Source organism: Chinchilla lanigera, unplaced genomic scaffold, assembly GCF_000276665.1.
Source record: "Chinchilla lanigera isolate Chin_1 unplaced genomic scaffold, ChiLan1.0 scaffold00088, whole genome shotgun sequence".
NCBI lineage: Eukaryota > Metazoa > Chordata > Mammalia > Rodentia > Chinchillidae > Chinchilla > Chinchilla lanigera.
In genome coordinates this window covers 787,765-814,180 of record NW_004955489.1, presented here as the reverse complement: position 1 = coordinate 814,180, position 26,416 = coordinate 787,765, and the positions used below count along the sequence as shown (strand labels likewise).

At 49.3% G+C, this 26,416-nt stretch overlaps 1 protein-coding gene across 1 annotated transcript in view; it reads left to right on the top strand.

Moving 5' to 3' along the window:
• The window catches only part of Itpkb (inositol-trisphosphate 3-kinase B), an 87,540-nt gene continuing 61,124 nt past the window's right edge, over nt 1-26,416 (top strand). Inside the window, exon 1 of the mRNA XM_005404501.2 lies at nt 1-1,902. Coding sequence (XP_005404558.1) covers nt 52-1,902 — 1,851 coding nt within the window. The 5' untranslated portion in view covers nt 1-51. The remainder of the gene's footprint in view (nt 1,903-26,416) is intronic.

The window sequence follows — 26,416 nt, the reverse complement described above, 5'->3', positions numbered from 1 at the left end:
GCCGCGCGGGGAGCGGGCGCCGGCGGCGGGCGGCACGGCGGACCCGGGGCTATGGCCGTGACCTGCTGTGCGCTCAACAGCCTAGTGGTCATGAACAGCGCCAGCGAGGCGAAGAGTGGCGGCCTGGGGCCCAGCGGCAGCGAAACGCCCCCGGCCCCGAGCCCCGGCAGCGTTTTTAGTCCCGGGACGGCGGCCTCCTTTCTCTTTCCCCCCGCCGAGGAACCGCGCAGCTCCGGCGGCCCGCGCAGGCTGAGCAGTGGCGGCGGCGTGGGAAGCCCGGCGCGCCTGCGGGGGGACCGGCTGCATGGGTCGACCGCCGGGGCGCTCTCCCCGCCCAGCCCGGAGGAGGCCCAGAGGAAGCTGCGGATGCTGCAGCGCGAGTTGCAGAACGTGCAGGTGAACCAGAAAGTGGGCCTGTTCGAGGCACACATCCAGGCACAGAGTGCCGCCACCCTGGCGCCCCGGAGCCCTCGCCTAGGTCGGGCCCGCTCGCCCTCCCCAAGCCCTTTCCGCAGCAGCAGCCAGCCTCCGGAAAGGGGCCTGGCCCAGGGTCCTCCCGTCGAGGAACGGAGGACAAAGTCCTGGGGGGACCAGTGTCCAGAGACTCCTGATGTGGACTCCACGAAGACAAGAGGTTCCAGCCCGAGCCCCTCGAAGGACAGGGAGGGAATGGCACTCCTCCAGGGCCTGACCACTCTGACTGGACCAGATGCTCACAATCCAGCGGCTTCGTTGAGGGAGACGAGGCCACCTGCCAGTCCCCGTAGTGCCTCACCTGGCCTCGATGTGGAAATTGATAAGAGAGTCAGCTCTCTTTCAGAAACTTGGAGCTGTGGAACTCCCATGTCGGAGCCTGTTGGACCAAGCCTAGTGATGGCCACAAAAGTGGCAGCGACAGCCACATCCATGGAACATCACTGTCCACATGACACTGCCCTCATTTCGTGGGCCAGCGAGCTTGGGGCCTCACACCCTCGGGAGGCTCTGGTGGAGCGGCAAGGGCAGCTTCTGGGCAGTGAGACAAGCCCAGCCCCAGAGCAGGTTGGCCAGTGCGATGGAGAGCCCCCTGGGAAAGTGGGGAAAGGGGACCTGCCCTGTGGCAGCCCCTGCTTCAGGGTGCCTGAAGTCATCAGAAAGCCAGAGGAGCGGAATGTGAATTCGCAGAGCTCAGAGCCATCCGAGGCCTGGAGCTGCTCCACACTGCCTGGACAGCTGTGTTCCTTAGGTGCTAGGGAGTTCCGGAGTGGGATCCCTAGGAGTGGTGAGGCCCAGCCGCTCCCCCACGGAGTGGGGGAAGGGTCTCCTACGCTGGGCTTGCTTGGGGGCAGTCCCATAGCACAGCCAGGGACCAAGCAGGTGGAGGTGGGTGTTTCTTCTGACAGAATGTTGGAACCTTTACACCACTGGGAACTGGGGAAAGACCTGAATAAACCCCAGTACCTTCCCGGTGACAGGGTGGGTGTGCAGCCTGGGGGCTCCAGACCTTGGCTACCCCCCGTGGAGGAAAGTGGCCTGGCTTGGCCTCCAGGCACAGGGGTACAAAAGAAGGGGACTTGGGAAAGCCAGCTGCAGGATGGAGATGCCTACCCCAGGCCCGAGCAGCTGCCCTTGGACCAGGACCAGCCTTCCTTGGGAGAGGCCTGCAGCCCTGGCAATACACCTGCCATACCTGCAGTCATCATTACAGACACTGGTGCCCAGGAGGATGGGGGCCTGGAGGAGGTGCACGGAAGCCCTCGGGGCAGTCTACCCCTGAGGAAGCTGTCCTCCTCCTCTGCCTCCTCCACGGGCTTCTCCTCTTCCTATGAAGACTCAGAAGAGGATATCTCCAGTGACCCTGAGCGCACGCTAGACCCCAATGCAGCCTTTCTTCATACCCTGGACCAGCAGAAACCCAGAGTGGTAAGTCTTGCCTTGAGGTTTCTCTTGAGCTCACACTACTTTCAGCAGGCCTTCGATGCCTCGTGTGCCTTCTGGTCTTAATTTGTACTGAGTCGTGAAGACTGCCCAGGGCCTGGGGCCATCATAAGTAGTATTTCTGTCTGGGTGTATGTGCTGGGGCCCTTCGGTCTGTGAGCTAGACAGTGAATCTGAGTCACTCCTATTGCTATTTCCATGTCCATTTTAAAAAACAAGTAAAGGTACCTTCTGTAGGTCTCACCATTCTTCCTGGCAATGTAACATTCATAAAGATCACCTAAAATTTCCTAATTAACCCTCAGAGACAGTGGACAGAGCTGCTAGAGTTTAGAATTTGTCTGATCAAGTAAAATACTCAGTTCTATGATTGCTGGAGCATGGTGAAGATGTCGTCAAATTTACTCAGTCTTTATTACTAGGGCAGGAGGATAAGAGGTGGGACCCTGTGGCAGGCCTGAGATGTGGTTGTGGCTGGTCTGTTGGGTGAGCAACTGCCAGGCCTCAGGTAGGAGGGGATGCAGCAGTGTCAGTGTGCTCAGTGTAACTGAGGTGCTGTCTGATGTGTGAACTAAAGTGGAAACGATGCTTTAGTTAAGCAAGCTGTGTTATTTGTAGCAGAATGTTCTACTAGAGTGAGTTGCCTGAAATGGTTAAATGACGGGAGTTGGGACAGGTCCATTTCAGGTTGGTTTTCATGGGCGTCTGTTTGGGGTTGTCACCCTGACATCTTGTTCTGGCTGTGGTGGTGGACAGGACTTTATTTCTGATACATGGTTAATCTCAGCTGTAGCTGTTTTCACTCTGGGATCAGAGTGTCTTTCAGAAGATGTAAGCATTGGAGCGAGCACTTTTAAGATGGTCTGGCCTTTCTCTTAGCTTTTCCAGAGAGCACAGGGAGTTTCCTAGCTCTCTGTGGAAGGGTTGTAGTGCTACCTTGGGGAGAGGCGAATGTGGGTGTAGTAGCCAGGCTGTACCTTTCTCCACAACGGAGTGCTTTGTATTTCCACTCAGCATCATTCACCAAGGAGTTTTGGACTGTGAAGCGTGTTTCTGCCCAACTCCTGCCTTAGAAATCACAGTCTGAAATTTTGAATTTCTTTTCCTGAGACTCTGCTTTCTGCTAATGATCTGGAGGCAAATGCGTATGCAAAATCTAAGCCCAGTAAGCCTGTCATTTTGTAGCCAAGACAGAGCCCTGGAGCCTTACACCTGCTGTTGGGCATGGACACAACACCTGTAGAGGGGGACAGGGCACCTGGAGGGTGTAGTGGTCGGTCCAGGATGGGTGAATAATGCTCTCTCTGAAGACTTGGCCCACATTTCCTGCCCACCTGTCCCACACTAACGTGGGCCCCAGAAGCAGAAGACGCTTCTTTGCACCCTCCCCCTTCTGGCTTTTGAACCCCGAAGCCTGGCTGGCACGCTCAGAGTCGTTTTAACTTACTGTCCAAGTTTCCATTTGCCTTTTCTTGTGGTGGATTAGCAGCTCTTAACTGGCTGGTTATCAAAACAGTTTGTACGTTCTGAGGTTTGAAAAGAAGTCTTGTCTGGAAATGACTTAAGGAGGAGATAAATAATGGCAGGTGACACATTGCCAGAGAGATGCCAGCCAAGAAACTAGAGGCATAAGGGGTGTTTGCAAGCTGACTAACAGGCCCAGAGGTAGAAATGAGGGTGGCCTGTTGTCCTCTCACTTTTAAACAGGTCTTTAGACACCCACAGAATAGCCTGGGAAAACTCCCCTAAGGCTGATGTGGGGAGCATGTGTGTGTGTACATGCACATGGGCACATGGGGGGGGAGTTGGTAGCCAACTGGAAATTAGGGGATCCTAGGAACTTTTGAGCTTTGGTTGAATGGTTGCATGATAAAGTTTTCTTTGTGTGCAGATTTTGAGCAGAGGCCTTACCTATGACACCAAAACATGCACTCATTTGGGTCAGAATCACTTGAGTACCTGGAATGTTTTATCTACAGAAGGCCCCACGTCTTCATCAACTGGATGTGTTGGCTGAGCTTGTGGTGTTTGGTAGAGAAACCTAAACCTGTTCTCTGAGCTGTTGTGATCCCCGGGTGGAGTCCTCTTCTGGACTTGGCCTCTTCTGTCTCCACTGCTGCCCCGATTACAACTGGACACACACACACTTTCTCCCCCTCACCGCTGCATGCTCACGCATGCTTACCCCTCCCTCACAGCGCTGACACCCTAAGTCACACATGCCCACACACGTTCACATTCAGTCTCAAACATGCTCACTCACATATCCAGGCTTGAAATGGCAAGTTCAGTGTTCCCATCACACACCGAGCCCTGGCCCTCAGACCCACGGGGACCGGGAGAGCGTATTACTGTTGCCTCCCTTGTGGGTGTCTCCTAAGGAATGGCCATGTGTTGGGGGTGCTGGCTGGGTGTGGCAGCATTTCTGCTTCTGAAGATGCAGACGTTTGGAATTTGCTTGGAAGTAACTGTATTACATACCTAGTCTGGAATGACTTAAATACAGACCTATTCACATACACTGTTCTCTGTGATCTAAACAGAGCTGAACTGCCCAGAGCAAGATGGTGCTCTCTTCTTTCAGAAACTAAAACTAATCACCAGTCATTTACTTTTTTGTGTCATTGCATTCCAGAGTATTTAGACCATTGAGACACCAGTGGAAAGTACTGTATTAAAATATGCGTGCATCTTACTTTAAAAACTAGACTTTAGGCCAAGCATGATGGCGCACACCTGTAATCCCAGCACTCGAGAGGCTAAGACAGGAGGATCACTGTGAGTTTGAGGCTATATAGTGAGTTCAAGGCAGCCTGAACTGTAGTGAAACCCTGTCTCAAAAAGATCCAGAAAACCCCACTAGATTTTATTGATTTGCTCCACAAATGTAGTTTGTGTACAGAAACTAAATAATACAAAATCCTGACCTAGTTATGTTGAGGGGGTTTTGTAAAGGAGTCTAATACTGAAAAATCTCTGCTTTGTTGGTGCTTATTACTTTTTAAGGATCATTGGAATTTGTTTCCTTAAATTTTTTATATTGACTAGTTTTGTTTTGTTTTTTAAGTGAAAAATTAACATACACAGTGGCAAAAAATTTAAGCAGTTGAAAATGGTTGTGTGTGGTTTTGAGAAGTGTATAAAAATGTTAATTTTGGGTAAACTAAACTTACGTTTTAAGGGCACTTTAAGAATATGTCTAGTGGTGAATAGTTTAAGTGGAAAATTCTTTTCTGGACGAAAATGTCGAGGCCAGATCGTGAGGTTGCAGTGCTCTTGAGGAAGCTGGGGCAGCCTTCTGTGTAGGTGTGTGGAGAGGACTCTGCTGGAACAATCTCCCTGGCTTTCAGATCTGGAAGGACCCCAGTCATGCATGGGAGGTTCCAGACATTACTTTAGGGATGGAAAAACCAAGACCCGAAGGCAGAGAGACCCCGGGACAGACTCGTGCTTGTGAGCTCTGCCTGCTGGCTCAGTTTCTCCTACAGCATGCCTGTGGCAGGAGGGTGATCTCATGGGGCCCACCTTGCCCTAAGGCTCCACAACTAATTCTAGAGATTTGATTCAAAACCTGTTGTATTTGAGATGCACATCAGGTTGTCTGGAAGTGCAGCCAGATTCTAGTGTGGGTCTTGGCGCAGAGGCTGAAATGGGCTGGGTGCCTTTAATTTTGTACTTTGACTTGAGCCTGCTGATCCATCTGCTTGTCTGCCCTGCCTTTACCAGAAAAAGTGGTTCTTTGTAATTTTACACTGAAAAAGTAGCATCAGAGCAAGTCATAGGCACAATACCTAAGGTTTTTATTAATAATCAGGCAGCTCTCAGAGATTATGCTGGTAAGATGCCAGAATATTAACCTAGGACTACTGATTTTGTTGACACAAAGGGAGCCTTTGAACTCTTTGGTTGTTTAAAGTTTGGAAACTGAGGCTTTGCCAATGAGGAACCAAAATATCATTTCAAACACGTTGTTTTAACAAAGGTGAGAGCATTCAATCTGCTTAAAATGCTTTCTGTTAAATTAGGAGAAAAGAAGAGGTTGATTCTCAGCATTATTCTCCACGTAGATGTTTAACGTTTGCAAAAATACAGCGTAAGACTCACCTAGCCTTTAGCTTTTACAAGAAAACACATGAAAGCAGTCAGGTGCTGCTTTAGAAAAATGGATTTTGGGTATTCCATAAGCCATCGTTAGAACTTGTGTTTGTAAGTGCCGTGTTGGGACTGAGTCACTCTTCTGACTGTTGGCACATACCTCTTCAGTGAAGTTGCAGATTAGATTAGTTCTCCTTAGTTTATTTATGCTCCTAGGAGTACCGATAACATTGTTTAGGCTTATTTTATTTTGTCAGGTTTCAGGTTAGTTACCTAGAGGTTAGAAGTTTAAAGAATTTAATGGGAATATTTTATGTCTTGGTAGAATAAAACCTATAGATTTCAGATAACTGGGAAGTGACTCTGAATGAATGCAGTTGCTCTTCTAAACGGCGTCATGGTTACACTCTTACTGTGGAGGGTTCTGTGGGTTCAGATGAGAGAGGACAGCTTGGCATCGGAACTGATGTGTGAACAGTGTGCTCTCATTCCAGGACAAGTATGCCTTGTGGTGATTTCTTCCTGACGTTGTGAATGATATATTTTTTATGAATCAGAACTCATTGCTTACAGAATGATATGTTTTTTATGAATCAGAACTCATTGCTTACAGGTCCAAGGATGAACTCTGGTAAGATGAAAAGTCCTTTAGACTGCTAGCTGCCCATTTGAGATTTGGTATAGTCAATTCTCCTGAGTGTCCTCTAACCCTATACTGTAGTATTAACTTCCAGAACCAAGTAATGGTTGTGCCACAGGTGGTCTGCACGGTATAGAGGAGAACCACCTAGCAGTTCTTTCAGACCCGTTGGTCCAGTCCATTTGACTGTGGACAGCCTGCCTCCATGGCCTCACAAACCTACAGTCAGGCTCCACTTGATACAGTTCTGCAGCCAACCTTGAGTCTCACCACAGTCCTCTCAGACGCTTCACTTCCTTCCCACTGGGACTCCTCCCTTCACCCAGTGGCAGACAGAGCCCTGATGGACTTTTCCAGGAGTAAACTCTTAACACTACAACTCCAGTCTCCTTGGCCAAAAGACATTATAGGTACATTTGTTCTCAGGGGAAAGTTAGATCTCTGTACTTGCCATTAAAACATAACACAGACTTTTCTGGAGCTTCCAGATTGAACATTGTATGGCTCTGGGCCTGGGAGAAGTTTTGGAACTCATCGTCTCCAGTATTCACATTTTATAGATCGTGAAAGTTGGGCTAGAAAGTATTCAAAATACACACAGGACCCATGTTTCCACTCTGCTTTTTACCTTCGAAGATTCACCGTGGGTTTAAACACAGTACATGCTTTCAGGACCTGTGCTAAAGGAATGGGTAAATGAACGAGTGAGGGAAACACCTTACACACTTACCCAAAAGAAATGTTGGCCCATCTGAAAGATGAACAAAGAAAGGGATAATTCTAGCGAGTGCAGATTCATTGCTTATCCCTTGGTCTTGTTGCCACAGAGAGAGGGCTGGACTTGGGTTTAGGAGACCTGGGTTAGTCTACAAATGGCCTGCAAAGTGTTGGAAAAATGTGAGGATGCGTGGCCTCAAAGGTGGTGAGAGTTCCAGGACATGATTTTATATAAGTGCCCAGCATAGCATCTGGCATATGGTAGAGGCCCAATAAACGCTGGTGCAAGTGGAGTTGGGAGACAGTAAGTCCTGTAGTGGTGAGGCTGTCTAGAAAATTCACCGGGCCCCTTGGGAGGAAAGTTCTGTAGTCACCATACAATTTTTATTTTAGTTCCACTTTCATCCCAAAACAATCCTGAGAAATGACTTTGCCTCATCTAAAGAGGCTGGATGAAATGCATTTCTCAAAGGCCGTTGTGGAAGCACAGAAGTTCCCTAGAGTGTAGGTTCACTGACCGTCTAGCAGAAGGCCCGTGTTCTTTGACACCAGTTTCCTACTATAGTTTCTTTTTGTTCACTTATGGGGTCAGCAATGACTTTAAGGCTTGGACTCAAAGGGACTGGTGGAGAGCTTGGTCAGTGCAGTGCCTGCTGCATATGGGTCTGTGGGGCCATGGTCAAGCACTGCACGTTCCTGCAGCATCCTCAGGGAGACCACCTCGTGTTTCCTAGGTGCAGGGGGGGCCTTCCAGGCTGTGTGTGATGGGAATGACACACATGCGCCAGTGCACCAGCTTTGGACTAACTTGTCTGACATGTTTCTCAATTCCATTAAGAAGTCATGATTAGAAATCAAATCTCCTCTTGTTCAGCTTTAGTGACTTGATATCATGTAATGGAAACCCATTCAACAAAAGGTATCTCTTCCAGTCACAAGCCAATATATATATTTTTTCATTTCCTGAAATGTTTACTTCTCTTGTTTTAGGCCAGCTGTTAAATTTTGTAAGTATAGCCCAGTTGGTATAGTGCTTGCGTAGCATGCATGGGGCAATGGATTTGATCCCTACCATCAAAAACAAAAAGTTACTAGTAACCAGAAAGTAAGAACTACAGGAAGAGAAGCAGAATGAGTCTCTGCAGCTCATTCTTATATATGATTTTATGGGGGCAGGGCTAGTTTTATTCTCCTGTTTCTGAGTAAGTAGGAAAATGGCTCACTGAGCCTGGACCGTGGGAGTTAATTTTTAGCTGAGGAAGAGATTCCTTCATGAAGCTCAGTGTTATCCTATTAATCTCACATTTTACTTTTGTGGTAAGATTCTGGATGGAAAAGGAAAATGAATGATACAGCATCACAAACAAAACTATTGAGATTATTTCCATTGACCTGGTGACCAAGATTAGAGTTTGCCTGATCCAGAGATGATGATATGAATTGATGATGCAGGGAGAGGGCCCAGTCAGGGCCCCGAGCACCTCTGGAAGGGTGATCCAGTTGCTGACTTATAAGGCTGATCTCAGTGCATGGCCAGTGGGCATGAGCAAGGTGCTTTTGCCCCTGGCTTTTGGGGCCTTGAGCATAGTAGTTTTTTTTCCTTACCACTCTTAAAAGGTTCTCTGGAGTAGGCTTTTCCTACTCCCATCCATTGAATCAGAATGAATAAACCGATTGTACTGTTTTCCAAGAAGAGGCTATATTACATTTTATATTACCAGTGCTTAATATTTTTATACGCTGTGGGGAATGTTCAGCTGCTGGGGGAGAGAGGGATTGGGTTCCCTGGTGACTGGCTGTCCACCCAGCTCAATGCTAGCCAATGGGACCTGGGCAATTATAGGGAAGGTCACAGCCCCCGCCCCAGGCAGTTCCCAGCAAGTGTTTTTCCAATTCCGCTGACATTCTTTCCAGGCTCAGCTCAATTTGTTTTCCTCTTCTCTATGGCAATTGATGACTAGGTGGTAGAGTGTATAATTGGGCAGGAGTTCCTGGTAAGTGCTTCTTCCCGGGTTGTGTGGGAGTTAGTATTTGTCTAATCCCCTGCCTATGCATGAATGTGTAATACTTTCTTTTTTATAAGCTGGCATCTGAATAGTAGATTTAATAAAGTAAGACTCACAACCATGGAGAAGGGATGCTGGCTAGTATGAAGAGGAATTTGAGAACATCACTTTTGTAATCCTTATCTAACCTGAATCTATTAGCAGGAAACTGAAAAGGCCTCTGTATGACAATGAAATAAACAGTTTAATCTCTTAACAATGTCAAGTGGAAAATCCAACTGCCTGCCAGTAGTTTAAGAAAGTAGTTAGGGACAAATAATCCTGAGACTCAGATTGCTGAGCCATGGGTGGGGAAACTTGGTTGTTGTGTGTTATAGCTGGGAGGTTTGGGTTTGAGAAATTACTAAAAAAATTCTTACAGATACAGCTTGTGCTAGTGTAGGGAACATTTTGAATGTGTTATAATTGAATGTATCGGTCCAGATGAGGCTACTGAAACCTTTTCTTCCCTTTTTTCTTCACCTTTCTCATTCATCATCATCATCATCATCATCGTAGCATGAAGCATTTATTAGTATGGAGCATCTTGTTAACTCCATGTAACTTAGGAGAACCAGGTCCTTCTGGGCCCATCCTAGGAGTGCAGTGTGCTGGAAAGACTGGGAACTCTGACTTACCACCTGGCCTCTTTGGGCTTTGGTCTTCTCACCTGCAAAATGAGAGTATCGGCAGTCTTCCTGTTTGATGTGGTCTTGAGTCCCAAATGAGACAGTGTACAGAGAGTTGTTTTGGAAACGGGTGGATTTCTTGCAAAGTTTTCCAGAAGAGGAAAGATTAGGGCAAGCACCTCACTGGAGTCATGTAGTTTTACTCTGGTGGCTTAGAGAGAAATTGTGAAGACTTGTGCCAAAAACAGCCTTTCTGTCGAGAGCAGAGCCATTTCTGAAGTGGACATGGGAGTGGGGTAGAGAATGGGGATAAGCAGACACACCAGATAGCATCCTGGTTCCTCCTGACTGGGGCAGAGGCTCCTCCTGCTTGAAGCATCCTGGCTGGCACGGGTGGGGCATGTACCTCCCTGGCTCTGGCTGCCACTCCTCAGTGGGCATGCAAGCCGGTGGGACATGAGGGAAGGTGGCAGCAGGTAGGGTCTGATGCTCCCAGAGTAAGGTTGTCAGCTCCAGAATAATTGAGCACAACCTGCACTCTTTAGATTTTGAGCATACTTAATTGGAGTATTGATTTTTCCCATACGTTTTACTGGTTTTCTCATCAGTGTCCTGGAAAGTGAAAGAAGAATCCAGTGTAGTCTTGCGTTTTTAAAACAGATATTACATTCAACGAATTCGTGCTGGAAGCCTTTTCTGTGTGGCCCAGTCCGTGACTAGATCTGGAAACTTCGCCACTTCTCTCAAAGGAGCTGGGTCTCCCTTCCGGCGGTGCTTGGACTGCAGGCATTGTGGATGATCCTGCCCGCACATAGACCTGTGCTGGAGAGGCAGGCTCCTCAGTGCGGTCCTTGTCCTCGGGAATCCACCCTCTAAGACAAGGCTGATTCCGACAGATGTGCTTTGGATTGGCAAAACTCAAGATCAAGCTGTGTGGCCAGTGAACAGGCGCATTCATTAAATGCGCGTTAATGAATAAACAATTGGCGTGGGCACATGAAATGCAAAAAGCTTCGCTGTGTGCTGTGGAACAGGGAGTGGAGGAGTAGGATTTGGGTGACAGCCATCAAGGCAGGGGTCTGGGGTAAAGGCCTTGAGTTTGCTTCCTCTGTTAAAGTAGAGGAGCAGAGAGAGCCTATAGATCCACAGGGTGCTCCAGGAGGTTGGAATGAAAGAGGCCACCTCCACCCCAGTGCTTTGGGCTCTCACAAGTGACACTCAGCTGACAAGATGTCTTGCTTGGGCAGTGGCCCTGCTTCTTTTAGGCCAAAATGGGGCCTCAGGCACCCCCCACCTCCACCCTGGCTGAGCGAAAGGCTGAGACCTGGAGGCCCAGGAGAGACCTGCTCAGTAAGTGTCACTGAGCTGTAATCTTTGGGAGCCCTGGGGGAGGTGGGGTGCAGGTAGCAGAGCCCAGGGTTGGAGACAGGGCAGTCTTGGGGTTGAGCTGTGACCTCCTGGTGCTGTGACCTTAGAGAAATGTCTTACTTTCGTCCTTTAGCTTCACCAAGTGTGAAATGGTACTAATGATACCTGCCTTAAGTGAGGTGAAACGTGGAGCGTCTGGACAGAAGTGCTCCAGAAGCAGTAATCTCATGGGCCTCAGAGGCAACTGGTTTTGTCATTCCTCAGCCTTTTATGCTGGACTTGCAACCCGTGCCATTCTCTTTTCATTTCAGAGAAGCAGGATACCCAAGAGCATTTCTGGTGTCAGTGTGAACAGTGAAATACTGTGTATTATGCCTTCCCTCCAAAAAATAGTGAGGCCCTGGAGTGCTGATGTTGAAGTGTGTTGAGGTGTGTGTGGGAGGAGGCTTGCTCTTCCAAGCAGAAAAACAGGATGGTCTGACATCTGGAGCCAGCCAGACCTGCATTCAGACCCTTGCTGTCTGTCAGATCTTGCAGAGACTTCTCTCGGTCCTGGTTTCCTCACCTCACACATTGTGCTCCAGAGTGAAGATAATGTCCTCCCTTACAAGTTGTTGTGAAGGTGCGGTGGGGTCATGTGGGGTAAATTCTGAGCACAGACCAAGCCTGGGATAGAGGGAACCCCTCTTCCATCTCCTCTTCCCTGTGAAGAGCTCTTGTCATGACCTCTGACTCACCGTTACTGTGCTTGAGTCTTTGCCAGTCCTCCTAGGTACTGTACGAAGAGCTGTGCAGGCTCATAACAAAGGGGGCAAGATTTCTTTTTCCAAGGAGGCCCCTCAGTTGCAGAGAGGCCTCACTTTGTTACCAGTGCTCAGAATCTGAGGTTCCGAAAACAATCCCCTGGGCTCAGCTGCTGGTGGGGGTGTCAGGTTACCAGCTCCCCATTCAAGTCCAGTGGGGAGGAGGTGAAAAGTGGCAGATGTCATCCAGGCACAGAAGGCCTGGCATTTGATTGTGGGCTGCTCCTTCCTTTCTCTCCCTTCCCTTCTTCCTCTCTATGCTTCGCATGTCTTCAGCTCTTCCAGGTGCTGCATCTGGTGGCCATCACAACAGGCCCCTTGAAATTAGAGATGCTTCATTGTACTGCAGACCCACGAGGCACCCACACCTGGACCCTCACAGGGACTCAGGCCCAGGCAGCTCTGGGGTCTCTGAAGTCTGTTTTGCACCTCACCTCTGCTCACAGTGAGCCAGACAGCCTGCCCACCGTTCCCTAGGCTCCAGGCTGCACATCGGCACCATTCTCAGGGTCAGTGGGTGGAGCAGAATGAGCCCTAGTCAGGTGGATGGAGTGCATGCAGCACCCTGAGCGTGCTGGCTGTCCAGTCGCAGGAAGCCTGTGAGAACCCATGCAGGCACAGCAGGGGCCAGCACCACATGGTGACAAGTTCTAAGCGGAGTCCTGGGCACTGCTGCCAGCCAAGTGCAGGTGCTGTCTCTGCTCTGCATAGAGGTGTGGTGTGGAAGCTCCTTCTCTTGTGGCTGTAATATGACTGCCGATGGTGTTAATTCTTAGGGTTCACATCTTTCCTGCCCACTGGTGGTCCACTCAGGGAGCTTCTCAAAGGCCTGCTGGGCATCTCCCTGGGCAGAGTCTGCAGGCACAGAGCATGCTATTTGAGAGCCAAGCTCTCAGCTGGAGAGATGCCTCAAACTGGCATCTGCACCACCCAGAGACCAAGGGAAGAGCACGTTAGGGTCCAGTGGCAGACCTTGGGGGCAGGGTGAATGCGAGGGCCCTGCACAGCAGCTCCCTTATTGCCCCAACCTGGAAATGTACATAGGACAGTAATTAGTTTTGCTCTCAGGAAAAAGCTATATGGAACAGTGTCTGGGTTGCTGTTGACCTTGTGGTATTACACTGTACACTGGAAATCAGCCTGCTGTCTCCTGAGAGCCATCTCTGGCCTCTTGCAGACTGCTAGTTAACACTGAGAGGCTGCCCAGAGTCCTGCAGCTCTGGGCTAGGAGTGTAGCTCAGTGATAGCATTCTTGCCTAGCATACAAGAGGCCATAAGTTTGGTTCCCAGCACCTGGAAAAATCCCACAGATCCTGAGGCCCTTCTGGGCACCCTTTCTTTGGTGGCCTGGCCTGGTCTACATGGTGTGGCCTGTCGCTGTTGGACTCACATGCCATGCAGGGGTTTCTCATGAAACTCACTGGGAGTTACAATTTACTACAAGTTCAGCGTGAGCTTCTGCAGCTATTAAAAATGCTGAGCAGCCTTAGGATGCACGATAATAAAAATCATAGCATCTACAATGCAGGAAGCATCTATTTTGTGCCAGGCAGGTTGCATTAATTGCTTCCCTTAACTTTTGCAAGGTATGTATTGTTTTCCTTCTTTTGTAGCAAGAAGACTGACAATCAGACAGGTGAACTCAATCCCAAGCCCACAGCTGGGATTTAACATCACCGGTGTCTCCAAAGAGCCTGTTGCCTCCTCCCTTCCACCCCTCAGCTGTTACCTGGAGAATAGAGGAGGGTGGCAGGGCTTTGGGCAGAGTGAGCTCTGAGTTCATTTTGGGGCCTGGGAGGTAGAGAGAATGAGCAGTGGTTGTTGCTTTAGAAATACAAGATTTGGGGTGAGAGTGTTCACATAGCTGCCCTGGAGTAGCCTTTGAGTCTGGCTAAAGATCAGTTTACTGTTCGCAGAGGTAAAAACTAAGACAGGATTCTTTTCCTTTTAAATGAATGGGCCTTTGTTTTGTAACATGGACTGAATGGGTACAACTGTACCAAAGTGAACTTCTGGAGCTGCCTCGCAGTCTCCAGGCTGGTAGGAAGAAAAAGAGGAGCCCTCCTAACCCACGAGGGCAGCAGCTAAAAGCTCTTAGCTGCTGCCCTCCGCCTCTAGCGGGGAACGAGGGGCATCTGACTCAGGACAGGGGGTCTCACCAGGCAGAGCACTGATCTGTACATGGTTGGGTGCCTCTGGCCACCCCAAGAAAGGATCATGGGCCTTTTCATTGTATGGGGCTCTCTGGACACTGTTAAACTGGAGAGCACCCAGGCATTGTGAAGCAGCGTGGTCCAGACACAAGGGCACTGACCCTTTAAATGTCAGAGGTAAAACTTGTAACATGAGCACTTAAATTGGGACAGAAATGCAGTCACGGTGGGCAGCTTGCCTACAGCCCTTGCTTAGGAACCTAGTGATGGGAGAAGGTTCTTTTCAAAGGGGTCAGTGGGGTAGGAAGCCCAAACTTTCCATAGCTGATTGTCTCGGAGCTCCTTACCCACAAGGAGAGAAGCTGGGGTGAAGTACAAACTCCAGCGACACCCAGACCTTCCTTAGAAAGAGGCACGGTGACCAGCAGAGTGGTGCCTTCCACCTGAGTGTGGTGGAGGCCACTGAATAGTGACTGGCCTGGGGCGTCATTTGGGGAGAAGCGACACCAGGCAGGCCCCTGCCTTTTCTGGCTCTTAGATAATGATTCAAGTGTCCTCAGGTGTCAGGTGGGGACACCTGAGTCACATCCAGTGGTTGACTACTTCAAATAAAGTGTCACTGTGTGTGTTGTCCTGAGACTGTATGCATCACCACTTTGTGATAAGAGCCCGCGAGTATAGTTATTGGGTCGTATGATAGTTACATGTTTACTGTTTCGTTTTTGTAATAACATAGATTGAACCCAGGGTCTTCATACTGAGTTATAGCCCCAGCCTATCTGCCTGCCTGCATGACTGCCCATCCACATGTCTGTCTATCGGTTCGTCCATCCGTCCATCCACCCATCCGTCCATCCATCCATCTATCCATCCATCTGAGGGAAGGTCTTGCGAAGTCACTGAGTTGCCCAGGCTGGGCTTGAATTTGGAATCCTCCTGCCTCAGCCTCCAGAGTGCTGAGATTTTAGGCTTGTGCCACTGTGCCTGGTTTGAATTTTTTTCACGAACTTCTGTCTTCCAGAATAACTGTACCAGTTCATATTCAGACAGAGTACATGGTTGGTCCAGTTTCTTCATACCCTCATCAGCATTTGACATAGTCACACTTTCATTTTAGCCACTCTTGACAGATATGCAGGGCCATCTCATTGTGGGTTGTTTTTATTTTTCTATTTCTGGGGACTGAACCCCTGGCTGTGCCCATGCCAGGCAAGCACTCTTCCACTGAGCTACACCACCAGCCTCTCAGTGGAGTTTTGTTTTTACCCAGGGATTACTGAGGGTAAAAGCTTTGATACACTTGGTTGCTGCCCCTTCTTAGTCACTTTTCTCATCACTAGGACAAAGTACCTGATAGCCACAGCTAAAAGGAGGAGAGCTCTGTTTGGCCTATAGTCCAGTCTATAGTTGGCATGACCCTGGGGTCTGGCGGAGGAATAGCTGCTCACCTCATGGCAGCAAGGAAGCTGAGCACACAGGTAGGAGCCAGGCAGGAAATACTCGTCCAGGTCAGGCCTCCAGTGTCCCACCTCTTCCGACCAGACTGCCCCCCCACAATACCAAGCCAGGTTTTAGAGCTGGTGTGGAAGCAGGCAGGGCCTCCAAACCTTGGGTCTGCAGTGTAAGTTCTGCCTCCCTGGGCTGCAGGTGAGGGCACATGGCTATCTCTAAAGTGCTTCTCAGCCCTCAGTACCCTTCAACGCTTGGGTGGGCACCAGGGCAGGAGCCGTGGAGTACGGGAGCCAGGGTGGCAGCCCCAGCCCCTCACTGTCACCTCACAGCAGTCTCCACAGGATCCTGCCCAAGCAGGCCAAGGGAAGTCACCAGTGGGTCGCTGAGCCTGGACATGAAGAGAGACAGAGGAACCGAAGTAGAGTGTCCCCTTGCTGCCACAGCTGCCTCTGCAGCACTCCGAAGGAGAGCGGTGCTGGGGAGGGCAGGCAGTCTGCGCACTCCCTGCCACCTCAGGGCTGCCTTATTTCCTCATTTTTGTGAGCTGCTGTGCGCTGCAATGGGCCTTCTCTCCACATCCCTGCCCTCCTCTGACTGGTGAATCCCTCAGACTTCAGCTCCAGTTCTGAGGAGCAGGCCCACTGCTGGAGGCAGGCCCCAATCTCCATCTCTGCTGGGCACTTTCCTGGGTGTACACAGCCTGGCTGCATCTTGGGTACAGTTTTGCCACATGGTTGTGCTGAAGGCCCTAGAAATGCTTTTTCTTTCTTTAAGTTTAAAAAATGGCTTATGTAATTTAGAACTGTTACAACAGCAGCTGGTGTAGCACTTGGGCTCTTTTAGTCCAGCTTGGGGTGTCCAGCCGACCTCGGTCCTGTTCCAGGTGTGGGCTTGCAGGGTCTTCCTCATGGGCAGCAGGGACGCACGGTGTGCTTGAGAGCGTATGTGTTTGTTTTTCTGCCTCATGATGTAGGTGGGGCTTCGTAGTGTGTAAAATAAAGAAAGCACCCTTAGTCCTGATTCCAGTGAGTCATAAGAAATGAAAAGGTATGTTATTTGTTCCTTGCTATTATGAAGTATAATATTTGAAAAATCTCCTTTGGTGAATTTGTGTACACAGTCTATCACAAAGAAAGGATTGTTTGCTATGTGGGCTTAACGGATTTTGGAAAATGAGTGAAGGACTTTTACATGTATCCCCTGAGCCTGAGGAGTGGAAATAGTCGCATGAAGATAAATGACCACGGACTCTCCACACAGTCCTGAGAGACCATTAGAACTGTCCAGCATATTTTGGCAAGGGGTCAGGTTTTTGGGCTCAAGACCAGAGGTATAACTGAATCAAAGGACAGTTTGGTTTAGAGTATTTTTCTGGTTCAGTACATTTTGAGGAGCTTATTTGAGATGCTGGTTTGAAGTTGCTCAATAGATTTTTTAAAAACACAATAAACTCTCATTACACTCTCTATGCAAATTAAAATTTGATGTTTGTGCCTGGGTTGAGTTTAAATCCATAAAACACCTTATGGACATTGGTGAGTAGTTCATGTTCATTCAAGCTGCTCTTCCAGATAGCATCATTGTTATAAAGTTTATTTGCCATGAACTCGCAAATGGTTGTCTGTGCTTATCTTCTGGTTTCTTAAATATTCTGGCTGACTGAGAGTCTCTGTACTTTACAGTGAACTGGAAGTAATAAGTATACTGAAGCAGTGTAGATTTTGCTAATTAGAATACTCAGGCTTTGTCTTTTGGTGTTTGGCGGAGGGTTTTATCCACTCCTTGCAACTTGGTACCTTTCAGAAAAGAATGAGTGCACTCTTGATCCATGCAGCCCACCTGCTTACTGTGCTCTGGCAGGCAGGAGTACACACATAAGTAAATCTTGTCCCCACCTTCTAGGAATTTGCACTTCAGCTGGGGAGGCAGTTATAATACCTAACGTCTGTTATGCATTTGTTATATGGCAGGCGTTGTTCAGGAGGTGATGTGACATGCCTGAAGTCACAGTACACAGGAGTTAGGCTGTGACCTCACACTTGCTCTGCCACAGTCTTAGCCGTGGCGCACTGACACTGGGGCCAGGCAGAGTTATGCTGTGGGAGGCTGTTCTGTGCACTGGAGGATGCTTAGCAGCATCCTTGTCTAACAGCACTGTTGTAGTTTGGGGTTTACAAGGGGAACAATTTAATACAGGACACACAATTTATAAGATTATTTTATAGTAGTCACCCAAAGAGTCATATACAAAGAGAGGGCAGGAAATCTGTCCACACTAATGACCAAAGAATCCAGCTGAGTGCCTGGCTCCTACGGTAATGTCCTGCATGAGTCCAGCTGAAGACCTAGAGCCTATAACAAAGCCTCTGTGAGTCAGAGGTCAGTGGTGGAAGCTAGAAAGTCTGTGCCAGCAGGATGAAGGATCTGTGCTAGCAGGCTGAATGATCTGCCCTGGAGCCAGGAAGCAATGCTCAAAGTAAGAACCAGAGCTCCCCCAAAAAGTACTACAGCAATCTTAAGCAACAGTGAGGTCCCGAGCTCATCCAAAGATGAGACCAGCTGAGTTCATCAGGAAAGCCAGCATGCCAAGTTCCTCCAGGAAAACCAATAGCTCCTTACAGCTTCTCTTCTTCTCCAGTTCTGCCTCTTGTGCTGCTGGCAACAGTCCTCAGATGGGCCTCCCACACCCAGCCACACACTGCTTCAGTTCAGCTGGGTGTTACAAGTTGACCACCACTTGTCAATCCACCACAAGCACCTCTTTTTTTGTTTGTTTGTTTTTTGGTCTTTTTGAGACAGGGTCTCACTATACAATTCAGGCTGGCCTTGAGCTCACTTTGTAGCCCAGGGTGCCCTCAAACTCGCAGCAATCCTCCTGCTTCAGCCTTCTGGATTACAGGCATGGGCCACCACACCCAGCTCACTACAAACACCTTGTCCACTTGTGACAACCAAAAAAGTTCTCCATAATTGGTGAACTGCAGTGGTCACCTGTCATCCAAGCAACCAGGAGGCTGAGGTAGGAGGATCATTTGAGCTTAGGAAGTTGAAGCTAGTAGAAGCAACACAGCAAGACTCAATCTTAAAAAAAATCTTGGTTAACCACCCCTGGTTGAAAGCCATTGTTTTAGAGCTTGCCCTTGTAACCACTACTGTATCCTATCTTTCCAGATAAGTGAATGCAGTAAAAGTGTGTTTTCCTTGATGAGTTCAGATTCCTGCTGGAAGCAGTGGCCAGATGCCAGAACTACCTGGGGTTGTGGAAAGAGAAATATTCTCAGAGATGTTCTTTAAATGGAAATTGGAAGGCATTGACCTTTCTGTGATTCCTCAATGATAGAAAGAGGAAGAACATTTGGAATAGAAGGACTCACATGCACAGAAGCATGAAAGCATAAAAAAACAAGGCAGGGATGACAGGGATCCTTGTTTTGCCTCCCTTCATGCAGCAAGTCAGATTCTCAGCCACCATATACATCTTTCTTCAAATGGGGGAGGGTTCTATTGCAGTAACAAACAACCCCACAATCCTGCTGACCACAAGCAGCACAGGTTTCTTTCTTGTTGATCCTGGATCTGGCCAAGCTGTGGGCTCTGCTCCCTGCTGTCCCCATTCCATGACCTGGATTGATGGTGTTGGTAATAATGGCAAGGAAAGGAACATGGCAGATCTGACTTGGAAAGCTGCAGTCCAGAGAAGTGACACGTAGCCCTTCTGCTCAAGAAGATCTCATGTCCACACCTAGTTCAAAGAGGGAGGGAGAGTAGAGGCTGAGCATGTGCCAGGAAAAGAACTGGAGACCCTTGGAAGGATACCATTCATGTCTACCAAGAGATGTTTTCTCTTAGAGGCTCCTCGTGTGGCTTTTGAGACGGCCTTTTGCCAAACATAGTGAGAAATTGCCAAGTGAAAAGAAGATCAGACTGTCAAAAAAACTGTAATTCTCTGAGTAAGTCAGAGAAGGTCCTTGTGGGGTAGGACGGGGTCACGGGCTCAGGTGGACTTAGGACATTTTAGGTGGGGGTAGGAGCTCTAAAAGTAAACGCAGCCTGGGTATGGTGCACTGATGTAATGAGGCAAGCGAGTTCAGGACCCTGGTAGTTATCCGAGCACCCAGGATGCATTCTTTGGTTGCTAATGTGGCAGAAAGGATAAATTTCAAGTCCCAGCCATGTGTGGAACAGCAGAACAGTATCCTTTGTGAACCGTGAATGTAGGGGGCTGTGTCTTAGAGAGAAGATGTGCTAACAGAAGGGACCAGGATGGTCTTGGCCTAAACAAATTTCCCCTAGGCTAGGGTGTGCCTCCCTAGACATTCCTTTGGGCCACAGCTCTATCCCACACCCTGGGGTGAGGAGATAGAGAGGGAGCCTGGCTGCAGTGGATCTAAAACAGGATGAGACCGGAAACCTGTGGGGAGGGCACAGTGCTTGTCATCCCTGACAGAGGGGGCACTGAGAGGAACAGCGATAAAAATAGCAGTCGTCTGCCACTTCCCTCTCTACTGAAGCCATCTCTCCAAACCTGGTTTCCATGCCATTTCTGAACTGCTTTTCTCCACGATGTGAGGTGGACATTAGGTTTAGGAGTGGGATGGAGGGCACACTGGCACCCTGCCCAAAGGGAGACAGAAGTGGGTACTCTGACAACTTAGGGGCTGGGTCAGTTGGGAGAGAACAGCCTGAAACAGCCAGCTGGGGCCAGCATCTCCTAACCTCTGAGGTCTTGGCAGAGCCTGTTGTATGTGAAAGTGTGTTGAGTTTGTAAGTGTGAATGCATAAAGGAATGTATGGTGTGGTGTGTGGGTGTATTTGTGCAGGCGCCCAGTGGAGGGCTGCCATGGAAGCTGGGTGCAGTGGGGTGAGCATTACTGACTGTCCTGTGGTTTGCTGATAGCTGCCTCGGCTGGTTGTGTGTTTCCTCCCTACTCTGGGGTACATGGTGATGCACCGTGGTTCTCTGACACTTTCACACCCCCAGCCTGTGCTGCTCTCTTGTCACTCTCAGGGCAGCGAGGCAGACATCACCCTTCTGGAGGGTAAGCAGGATACACAGGACCAGAGCACCCAAGTCTGGGTGGAGCCTGAGATGTGGGCCCCAGAACTGACCTGGGGCCTGTGCAATGTCATGGGCTGAGGCGGGCAAGGCTGAGGCAAGCGCCAGCTCTTTCCCTCCCATGGAGGGTCCTGGAGTGGTCCCTGCCCCATGCCCACCATCCCTTTAGCACCTTTGCTGACTCGCTGTTAAGTAGGCATATTGCATACAGCTGAGCAGGATGTGGTGCAGTTTGAGTACAGGAGGCTCTGGGAATTTGAGTATAGGAGGCCTGTTAGGAGGGAAGGTGCAGCTTCTGCTTCCTTTACAGTGGGAGTAGCTGTGGACACTTGCTTACTCTCCACTAACTATTGGATTGGGACTGTACCCACAGTGCACCAGGAATGCTAAGGAACCAGACAGCTGGAACCTTGGGGAGTGGGAGGGGGTTGTTATTCCTAGGAGGAGGCTTCAGCTTCTAGGCTGGGGTGGAGGCTTGGCTTCCAAGTGAGCCATGTTGCAATGGGAAGGTGATTAAAACCCATGCTTACCCTGAGCTCTGAGGTCTCCGGAAGACACAGGTGCTAAATATAAAACCACAACTGTTACCTCACCCTTGCTAAGTTTCCACCCTTGTGGCTTACTGTACTCCACCTCGGAGATTTCCTGAAGCCTCTGTCCGGCAGCTTGGGGCCCAGTAGAAGGAGACCCCACCCCCACCCCGTGAGCCCTGAGGTGGAGGTGGCTTGAGAAGAGAGAGGAGAAAAGAGGGGTCCCGGAGAATAAATGCTTCACCTTCCACTAGTGAGCTTCCCGCTACCTGACCTAGGACCAGTGTGGCGCCAGCCTGCTGTGAAGCCCTCAGAGGAAGCACAGGCAGTACTCCCAAGGATTCTGTCCAGCGTTTGTTGCCCCCATGACAAGTGGTGGAGTCCCATGGCTAGGCTTCCAATTGTCCTGGGCACTTCTGCAAACCTGGGCATGACAGGCATTGGGTACAGCGGATCTCACTATGTAGGACTGTGTGGCACACTACAGTCACTTGGTTTCTTTGCCCTTGAGCAGTTCCCTTTTTCAGCGTATATATCAACACACACACACACACACACACACACATGCACGAACACCCTCTAGGGCTGGGGGCATGTCCTCTGTCTAGTTAGCAACAACTGCAATGAATTGATTACTTTTGCAAAATTTCAAGATTTATCAAGCTGGAACCAAAGGATTTGGGAGTGGGGGAAGAAACAGGGTAGTTCAGAAACATCCTATAACCTGGGGCAGCGTATTGGTCTAATTGTTATGTATTTATTTATTTATTTTGTGGCACTGGGATTGGACCTAGGGCCTTCTCACTGACCTATAGCCTAGCTCTTTTGATTGATTGATCAGTTGATTGATTGATTGATTGAGACAGGTTCATGCTAAGTCCCTGAACTGCACAAGCTTGGCTCAAACTTGTGATCCTCTTGCCTCAACCTCCCAGAGTGCTTGGATTACGGGTCTGTGCAGTCCTGCCCAGCTTGGCCTAAACTCACAAAAGCCTCCAGTTTGGGCTTGGAAGCTCAGCAGTTGCTGTCTCAAAATCCTTCATAATTCTTTCTTGTGATGTGTACGTAAAGTCCATAGGGATGATGAAGCATGAACCTTGCTTGGTGCTCACCTGGCTTCTGTGACTCCATCCTGGCAACTGCTGACACCCCTGGCCCCATTAAGGGCCTAGGCAAGGGTTCAGGAGGGATAGAGTCAGTGTCACTGGTTTCCAGACTAGGGCTTGGTGGTCATCTCTGCCCAGACTGGCAGGGCCAGAGTGGGCAGATTGGTATGGGCCATGGATACCACAGTGCCTGGGTCCTGAGGCTACAATGGCTTTGGGTGCCAACCATGCCCTGATGAGTCAGCGCTAAAGAAGACTTCTGTTCCTGGTGGGAGTCGAATCCACAGACCCTCTGAATGGCCAAAGTGAAGGGACCAACCCCTGGGACCCATGAGAGCATCATAGTACCCCAAGGAGCATGATATCAGATAGCAAATAGGAAATGGGGCATCAGGATGAGAAAAAGACTGCAGGGAGGAAGAAACAATTTGAGGTACCTTTCATGATACCACTGCCTGCCTTAGTAAGAGGTACTAAAAAGGTACTCTGAACTGGGCCCTACAAATTATTTAGCCATCCCTGCTTGCTTCCTTCTTACCTGCAACTTCAGTAGGGTTCCCCTGATGTTTCTAGAAAGAAAAGTACTATAATGAGAAGGGATCACTGGGAACACCAGTACCTGCATTTGTTCTCTCCTCCTCCTGAAGAGCATGGGTACCAGCCACACCACCCTGTACTTCCTTTCCAGTGCTACCTGGTAGTCTGAAAGTCAGTCTGCAGCTTCTACAGCAGGAAACTAGGGAGAAAGGAGACAGAGGCAGGGAAGACAGATTCATCTGTTGCTGGGAAATGGCTAACTGTTGTGACTGTTTAGTCATGAATCTTCCTGCCCCCAGGAGCTGTGTGTTTTGAAGGCACTTACTGTGTCCCCAGATCTGGGCTGGTGCTGTGGCCCTGGGCAGAACATTGTAGGGACATGAGACAGGAACCCTCTGCAGGCTTCCAGGAAATGAAGCCCTGCTGTCATCTGTGAGCTTTATTGAGGGACTGTTTGTGAGCTGGGAGACTGTACTAAACCACACAAATTAAACATTGTCCTTGGCCCCAGGGGGATCGCACTGTCAGACATAGCCTGATGGAGAAAGGCTGTGAGGACAATATGACCACAGACAAGGTAAGTCTACAGACAGTGGCCGGTAGACGTGAGGCCCCGCCCATGCCGCGTCTCACCCTGGGTCTGTAGCCGTGGATACTGCATAGCCAGGGTCAGGTCAGGGAATTGTTATCTCTTTTGCTTCCTCTAAGAAGCTCCTTCAGTAAGGAGGGTGGATGTCAGGAACCACTTCACCCCTCCCCCAGCCTGCCATGTACTTTCCAAACTTCTCAGGACCACAGTGACCCTTGCCCCACCCTTACATCTTAAGTATTGCCCACTTCTTGTCTATTACTATAAAATACATATCAGACATTTCTAGACCCATCAGAGACCTGCATGTGCTGTCTGTCTGGTGCTAGACCAGACACGCCCAGGGCAGCCTGGGCGATGAGGGGGAGGCCATCTCTGCTCCAGGTGTGCTGCAAGGGTCTTTGTCCTTTGCCTAGGACCTGGCCAGGCATCACATGTGAAACACACCTGTGCTAGGAAGTTGTTCATTATCTTCCTGAAATCCAAGTGAGACCAGGCATCCTGTACTTTCTCTGGAAACCCTACCTTGGAGGGCAGTTGGTCACAGCTTTTGTGAAATGGGTGACTCCAGAAATGGGAGAGCTGGTGGCCAAGAGGTTTCTAGAGGTCCTAAGAGGCTACACACCTGGAACTGCTGCTCAGCGCCTGCCCCATGCACAGTCTGGTATTCTCAGGCCTGGAGACAGTCCTTTGTGCACTTTAGGTAGACCTGCCACACACCCCCCCCCACTTGGTCCTCAGGAAAGGAGACAGGGAAAGTCCTGGCAGAATCCCAGCCTACGCTTGGGTGGGCCTGTTGGGCCTCACTTAGATCTTGCTCAGGTCCCCCTGCCTCATCAGGATGCCTTCTGCAAGGAACAGAAAACTACAACTATCCTGGCTCCAATGGCAAAGAAAACATACTATTCTGCCAGAATTTATGAGTCTTACGGCAGGCATCTCCAGCAGCGGCTAATTTCTTCTCTTTCAGTGTTTTATTGTGTAATCCAGGCTGGTCCTGAACTCACTATGCAGCCCTGGCTGGCTGCAAACTTTCCTGCATCAGCTTCCCAAATGTGGGAATTGCAGGCACATGCCACAGCACCCAGCTGTTTGGCCAAATCTTAGCACGGCAGAGTTACTCAGAGAACAGTGTTCTTTGTATCTCTTTGCTCTGGCCCATAGCATATTGACTTATCTCCTCTCGTAGCCACAGATGGCTGCTGCAGCTCCCAGTGTCCTTGGGGGACATGATGCCATCCATAGGGGAAAGAGAAGGAAGCTTTTCCTGGTGTCTCAGACTAGGATATCTTTCCCTGAAGGTCCCCAGCAGACATCTGTGTCTCACAGACCACAGTGTATCATATGCTGGTGTCTAAATCAGCTGTGGTGGGTGAGTGGCTCCTGCCGGTCAGTGTTCACTCCTGTGAAGCTCCTGGCGGCACACGCTTTGCTGAGTCCTTGGGGGAAAATCAGGCTTCTAGCACCACTCATGACCCTGTCCTGCAAAGGCTTCCAAGCGTTATTTCTCCTTTTTTATGGTTTGTCACAGAATCTTCACCATTGCAGGGCAAGAAGCTAAGGAGAACCAGGACTAAATGAGTAACTTAACTAATTCTATGCCCACTTTGGCCTTTGATAAGCTGCCTAATTTTATCTGCCTGCCACTTAAATGTATAATAATAATTGCAGCCAACTTTGGTCAAGTTCCTCTGTGTCAGGCACTGTTCTAAATGTCTTTCGTGGGCCATCTCATTCAATCCTCACAGCAGCCACTTCAGAAGAGCTGCACATTCCTCACGGAGTGAAGAGGTGCAGGGAACACCCAGTAATGAGCTGCAGTCTACTCTAGGGGTTAGAGCTTGGACCCCCAGGTCGTGTATACTATCTTGCTGTTGCTTTGTTGGCAGCTTTCATTTTTGGTGGCAGTTAATCCCCACATGTAGCAGTGAGCATATTCCTAAATGCGATACTTTTTCCTCTCACTGAGTCATTTATTCGGGAAATGAGTCCCCTCAGGGGTCAGGGGGCAAAAGGCAGGAGAGAATGTAGTTTGATGTTTCATCTTCCTGCAGTACTTTGTGGAGAGGCCCAGCCAGTTGCAAGGTCACCCACAAAGTAGGTGCAACTCTGTCTCTTCTTCACTAACTTATTTGTAGTTTGCAATTGTCTGTCTCTTAAAGAGGTCTTAATTTGTAATTCTTCCCTTCAAGGGGGATTCTACATTAGTTTCCTTGAGCTGACAGCCTCCAGTTACTTGCTTGTAAATGGCCTGTTGACCTGTGTGGGACAAGCACTGAACACATATTGATAGCATTTTTATATAATGAACTGCCAGTTAGGTTATTTACAGACTAGTTTCCTATCCCAGAGTAATCTCTGAAAATTGTACCTCATTTGTAAAAAAGTTCTCATTCTGAGTTAGTCTACTCAATCCTCTTTCCCCTTGTGAAATTATCATAAATGGCCTGGTCTGGTAATAGAGACCATATGATATTGGGGCCCAGTGGCTTTTGCTGGTGTCTCCTTTTTTGCAGACCAGCCTTGTGATTGGTCCTTGGAGTACTGACCTGTGCCAACCCAGGGAAGACTGGACTTTTTAGAAATCTTTTTTGAGCCCCTTCCCAGGAAGCAGTTTGGTTGGGAATTGGTACTTGGGTTCTCAGTGGCTGGCTATTGGCTGTGTCCAACCACCCCAGTCCCCTGGCCATCTAGAGACTTCAGAAAAAGAGAGGTGACAGCACACCCAGCCCTACAAATCCAGACAGAGTAGTGCCTGGAGACTTCACGGAGTCCTTGT